This window comes from Colletotrichum navitas (genome assembly GCF_030913465.1).
Source record: "Colletotrichum navitas strain CBS 125086 chromosome Unknown LY79scaffold_524, whole genome shotgun sequence".
NCBI lineage: Eukaryota > Fungi > Ascomycota > Sordariomycetes > Glomerellales > Glomerellaceae > Colletotrichum > Colletotrichum navitas.
This window is the reverse complement of record NW_026851070.1, coordinates 1-6,019: the sequence shown is the minus strand read 5'-3', so window position 1 is coordinate 6,019 and position 6,019 is coordinate 1. Positions and strand designations below refer to the sequence as shown.

Sequence of the window (6,019 nt, the reverse complement as noted above, 5' to 3'; positions counted from 1 at the left end):
ATTTATTGTTGTTAGAAGACTTAGAGAATAAAACTACTTCTAGTGGTTTCTTCTCTTCTATATATAATAAATAACACTTACTAGATCCTTCTATAATAGTATATATTAACCCTATATTATATATATATTAACCCTTTATAATAGTTATAGTTATATAGTTATTAGTGGTTCTAAAACCTTTGGCTTGTTACAGATTCGCCGGATCCGGTTTCACTTGTTTTGCCTAAGTTAGGTAACCTTGTTTAAAGTACCCTAGGCTGTATCGTATCGTTGCCTTGACCTTGACCTTGTTGACCTTATTAATGCGTTAATACTCTTAGAGGCAAGGCACTTCTAAGAGAGTAACTCTTAATAGGTCTATATAGGTCTATTAGGTTATATATAGAGTATATCTCTATATAGGCAACTATTATATCCTTATATATATATATTTTTATATCCCTTATAGTTATACTATAATAAGGGTTAGGGTTAGGGTTAGGGTTATATCTTCTTATAAGCCTTATATCTAAGTTATAATAAAGAAAAAGATTAATTAGGGTATTAATATTAGAAAGCCTATAGACCTTAGGCTACTAATTTAGCACTTTGAAAAGGATAAAGGAGCCTAGAGGGCCTAGGTCCAGAGGCTTATTAGGCCAGACTATTGCGTTATTACACCGCTCCAGGCAACAGTTATCCAGGCAGGCAACAGCAAGGTCCTCCAGCAAGACCTCTACATAGATAGTGCTATAAATAAAGGTATCTAAATCAGAAGACATTATGATTTTAATAATAATATTAGTAATAATATTAAAATTAGTAGTAGTTACTAGCAAAATAACATTCTAAAACAATGTATTATCATGTATGTCCAAAAGTGAGGGGTAAAAGTGGAGGGGGATCCACCAAGGGGTTAGTGGGGTCACCTGGCACTCAAAGGGATACTGTATTAATTATTTGGTACGATACTTACTTTGTGTCTTTGGCATAGTTAAAGACCATGGTTTTGTACGTGTGCCACCTTAAGAGGGACCACCTTGACAACGTGCCTTAATCACTGGTGTGAGAACCTGGTGATCACACCTTCCACCTTCACAACTGGCTTGCCACATTAAACTTCACATGAGTGGAGAGGACCATACCGTGCATTGAGGTAGGAACATTAATACTCATCGAGTAATTTAGAGGGTCCTATGTCTGGAGCCGGAACAGGCGTTCGAGAGACCATCATTCGGAAAGTATTTGACGTAGAACGTGCTGATTTGATTCATGCTTTTCTTTTATTGCCCGTTGAAATGACACTATACCCAGGTCCTGCAGTACTTCTTCCTATCATCCTTGAAATCACTGTAGATGGTTGACCAAACTGTTCGGTCAGCACACCTCGGGCGGTCAGGCTTGTCCTCTTCCTCCTCCGGACAGTCGGGCAGGGCGGCCTGCCACTGGTCATCTGTGTGCGGCTTCCACGGCTTCGGCAGCGGCCAGTCGCTGAAGTGAACCAGGTAGGACCTCAAGACCTCCTTCATGGCGTTCCAATCCTCATCATCATCCGGTGCAAGGTACTTCTTGTGGTCTTTGCGGCGGAATTCCCCTGTCAGAAGCGCAAGTCGTCGATGAGGTAGGATCATGGCCGAGTCCTTGAACATGTGGTTCATAACCTCCATGTCAACGTCGCCTGATCTCATCGCCTCCTTGACAATCTTCTTGTATCGTTTCCTACTTGGCTCTATAAGCATGACGTGGGAGCTGAGAACCTGCTCAGCGATAGGTGTGTCTTTCTCGTTCAGCCAATAGGCTCGTGGTACAGCAACGGCGGCCATCGGGGCAAGGAAGTAATGGTCCATACTATTGAGAACTTGCGAGTCAGAGTCGAAGGCCAAAACGCGCGTGTAGTCGGTTAAGTCAAAGGCGTGGAGCTTGGTGAGGCTCTTGGCCCATGTCGCACTGCCTTTGTGGGTAGCAAGAAGGACGAAGGGTCGAAGAACGAGGCGAGGAAGCTCGTGCCTGATCTTCTTGATGGCTTCGGCTTCTCTTGTGTTTCCTTCCATCCACTTGTCTGGGATAATCAGGACTTGATCGTGCCTGGAACCAAACAATGAAAGACGATGGAAGTTGATGACCTAATGTCAGCGTGTTAGCCATGATGTCTGTCAAGAGCTAACACCCGTGGTCGTTGTGTGAGAAGGCTACAGCTTACCGCATTGCACAAATAGTCCATGTCAGTCGCATACTGCACGTAGGCAAATCGGGGCTCGCGCTGCTCCGTGGTCCAGAAGGGTATTTGTGTATTGAGAGACGATGCCGCCGAAGAGGACACCCCGATCGTTCCATTCCTAAAGGACCCTCCAACCCGGAGAGGCTTCGCCACATACTTTTGCTTGCTTGACTGGTAGCCGGTCAGAAGCACACAGACAAAGATGGCACACGCCAACGCAACTGCACGTTTTGGTGAGGAGAACATATTTAAGCTTGGCGGAAGAGCAAATATTCCGCTGGCAGGCGGCTGTGGCTTGGGCTGCTCCAAGACACTAATACACAGTATGGGTGCCTTGTCGGCAACTTAATTTCTCGACGCGGAGGTTCCAGACGAAAAGCACGGCATGGTTGAGAGAAAGACACTTCACGAGGCCAGGAAGAGGGATGGTTGGTCACGGGACGCCTCCTTGGCTTCTTGAGGATAGCGGGCTTAGGATGTTCCTCTAATAAATGCCAGTGCAGCAATGGGGGAGGGGGAGGCCGGGCCTCGTTAAACTGCACAGTCTGCGCGGTACATTGGACAGACCCAAAACTAGTAAGCTGACCATGAAAAATTCGGTTCCCATCCATCACGGACGAGGCAGCTGGACTAGTGTGAAGGAGCAGGGCTTCTTGGCGCAATAACCTCGTATCCCGCTTGCTAACAATCAGGCAAGTGGGGTCAGCAAGCTATTCAGGGGCCTTGGAGTTTCTTGGGGCTGACGTCGCGCGCAATGGGCGGAAATACGGAACCGCCGGCAGCCCAACTTCCCAATCAAACCGTAGTAGATTGGATCGAAGTTTACAGTTCAAGTTACTCGGCTACTTTTTGGGGGGCCAGGGGGCGTCATCGGCAGTAACCGTGGAAGGGTAGCATTGATGGTCCTCTTATAACGGAGTTCCCGGCTTTCTGGAGGAAACACTGCAAGGTGACCGCAGTGCATGTGGAAGTGGGATCATCCCAATAAAGGGTCGTCCGGTGGAGAATGGCATGATGGAAATGGGTCACCCTGGCGCAGAAGATTGCTCGCATTAAGCATTTCGACTGTCGCAAAGGAGTTGAGGAGTGGGGTTAAGGTGTAATGAAGAAAGGAGAGCGGCTCGTCGACTCTCAGAAGAAAGCCGCCGGTTGTAAGGCGGCAAAGAGTAGTGGTCGCGGCTGTTGAGATTGAAGAACAGCCGCAATATTCTCGTCAAGCACGGAAGTCGGAACCTGGAACGAAGTTTAAGAGCATCTATTAAAATGCTGCAAGCATATTGGTCGGTCACACCATGCTTCAGATGAACACCACGCTGATCACAACTTGTAGCCAACACCAATGGCAGCACAGGCTGCAGACCCGCCCAAAGGTGCTTACTAGTATGTGCGATACGAGCCCATTGAGTGCCGTTGTTGAGCCCCTCGAGTGATCCACTCCCTACGCCCGGATCGCCCGTATCACTCGGAGCTTTATTCGTCACCACCGGGCACGGCTTGCCGCCGCCACCTGCGGGATTCTTGATTTACGTCCAGAGCAGCCATGACAGACAGACAGCTCTGCCGTTCCGGCTTCATAAGCTAGGCTCAGCCAGATGCCTCAATTCAGCAAGGTCCTTGTTGGGTCGTTACTGGCATGGTTTTGATGAGACTGGCTCTGTGACAAAATCACTCTGAGCGAAATGGCCCACCCGTCAGTGGAGCGAGCGATTAAAGTTGCTAGCGAAAGCGCTTTCGGTTGTCACGCGCAGGCTATCTTGAGAATTTCGGAATACAGCCCTGTGGTCTGTAACGCGTAGCTGATCATACTGGAACCCATGGAATGATTCCCGGCATCGTGGGCGGTCCGTAGCACAAGCACTACTGCCCAATCTACGCACAATGCTTGGATCCTCTAGTAACTTCAACAATTGATGCCACTGCCACCTTCGCCTTAGGCGTTGGGCTGCGGGTTAAGTCGATAGGTGGGAAGGTATGGAGCCGGGGATAGCATACTGACCACTCGGCAACTAAACTGTGGCACCGCGTTGTCTCTAGGACGCGACTTCGACCCCTTGTGGAGGAGTGAGATACAAATCAGTTTCGCAGGGGAGGGTGCAAGTGAAAAAGGTGACGGGAAGCCTAGATATAAATCAACAGTCCAACAACGAACAGCACGTACATGCGTAGCTTAGGAAGCCCCCCTCCCCGGTGGTTTAGCTTGGCAGAAGCAAAGTGCTGTGCCGAATCTCACAGTTGATGAAGCACGTCGGGTGTGTTCTGGTGAGTAAAGTGAGTTTCCCTGGTCTTCACAAACTCGGGGGAATGGCTGTGGAAAGCCTCGCTCACTTTTCTTCCCTATAGGTGCCGATCAAAACAGTTGTCCGATAGGGAAAGTCTTCCGCCGCCCCAGCAAAGGGCAGAGCCGGTTCTTTTGCATGCTGCTGCCGAAATGTCGATATAATACAAAAACGGATGCCTAGACTACGCCGGATACCCTCTCTTCTCACTCTCAGTGAAGAAGATGACCATGCGCCACAACTTCTTAACCATATCCTCCGCCTCATCATCCAGGGCCTATGAAACAGGTCAGTAGTAGTTCCATGGTACTGGGTGCTCAATGTACGAACCGCAGCAAGTTCCTCGACCAGTTCCGACGGCTTGCCGTGCTTCCGAAGGTGCTCTTCGACCACCTCGACCAGCATTTCTTCTTGGACTCCGAGGTACTCAACAATCTTCTTTTCCACAAATGGCCGAAGCTTGTCGCGTATAATGGTTTCGTCCAGGTAGTCCCATTGCACGCTCCAGTTCCACAGACCATCTTTTTCGGACGGGATCTCTTGCGCAAGGGCACGGACAGCCTTGCTGATCTCCTCCTCGGTCATCTTGTCTGCAGCAGTCGTAGGCTCAAACTGGATGGGAATGAGCTGTCTCCTAGTTGTGCTGTCCTGCTCCTCATCATCTAGGAGACCCTCCACCTCGGCGACAGTTCGTCGTTGAGGTGCCACACGCTGCGCCTGAGCGCGTTGGGCAGCAGCTCCAAGTGACAGCTTGAACGGTGCGGGTGCGGAGGTCGCTGCCTGTTGCCGTTGCTCCATTTCCTGGGCCTGCTGGTCCAGGAAGGAGTCGGCCATGCCGCGCGCCCTCTCCATGTCCGCCGCCTCTCGGCGTCGTTCGTCTTCCTCGGCTCTTCGGTCGGCTTCGTCTCTGGCCTGTTCGTCGGCCCGTTCGATTTGCCGCTTCTTAACCCAGGCCGCGTGATCGCGGTAGTACAAGTGGCTCTTCCTCGAAGCTTCTCGTTCGTCATCCCAGGCTCTCTCTCTCTCCAGCTGCTCCTGAACGCGTCTCTCTAGGCTTTCTTCTTCCTGAAGCTCACGCTCTTTCTCGCGTTCCAAGGCCGCCGCCCGAGAACGTTCCCTGTTGACCCATTTTCGCTCTGCCTCGAGATACATCTTGTCCTCCTCGGACTTCTGCTTCGAAAGCTCCCGTTGGTAGAGCTCTTCATCGTCGGCGTCTGTCTCCTCGTCTTCACGGTTGATCGAGAGATCAGCGTTGGAGATGCCTCCATTTACAAAGGACGTGGTGCGGTTGCCGTTCTGCCCTCTGGGCCCGGATGGCGCATTGTGCATGCCACGGGGACCGACAGGAATGTTGTTGGAGTTGGACGGCGGCGGAGAGTCGTGTCGTGAGGGCCGAGACGGACCATTGCGCTTCCGCTCCATCTCCTCCATCTCTTCTTCACGCTTCAGCCGTTCCATGTCTCGTTTGTTGCTGCGCTCTCTGAAAGCCGCGATCTCAGCGGCAACAACCTCCCTCATCTCGGCAGGGATGTCGGCGAGCTCATCG

At 50.6% G+C, this 6,019-nt stretch overlaps 1 protein-coding gene across 1 annotated transcript; it reads right to left on the bottom strand.

Annotated features, from left to right (window-relative positions):
- Positions 1 to 983: 983 nt before the first annotated feature.
- Positions 984 to 2,636, bottom strand: LY79DRAFT_574352 (glucose N-acetyltransferase). The gene is made up of 2 exons (XM_060559582.1): positions 2,180 to 2,636; positions 984 to 2,102 (listed from the first exon to the last, which is right to left on the bottom strand). The coding sequence occupies exons 1-2, from the start codon at positions 2,441 to 2,443 to the stop codon at positions 1,284 to 1,286; spliced, it is 1,083 nt and encodes a 360-aa protein (XP_060406598.1). The 5' UTR covers positions 2,444 to 2,636; the 3' UTR covers positions 984 to 1,283.
- Positions 2,637 to 6,019: the final 3,383 nt, after the last annotated feature.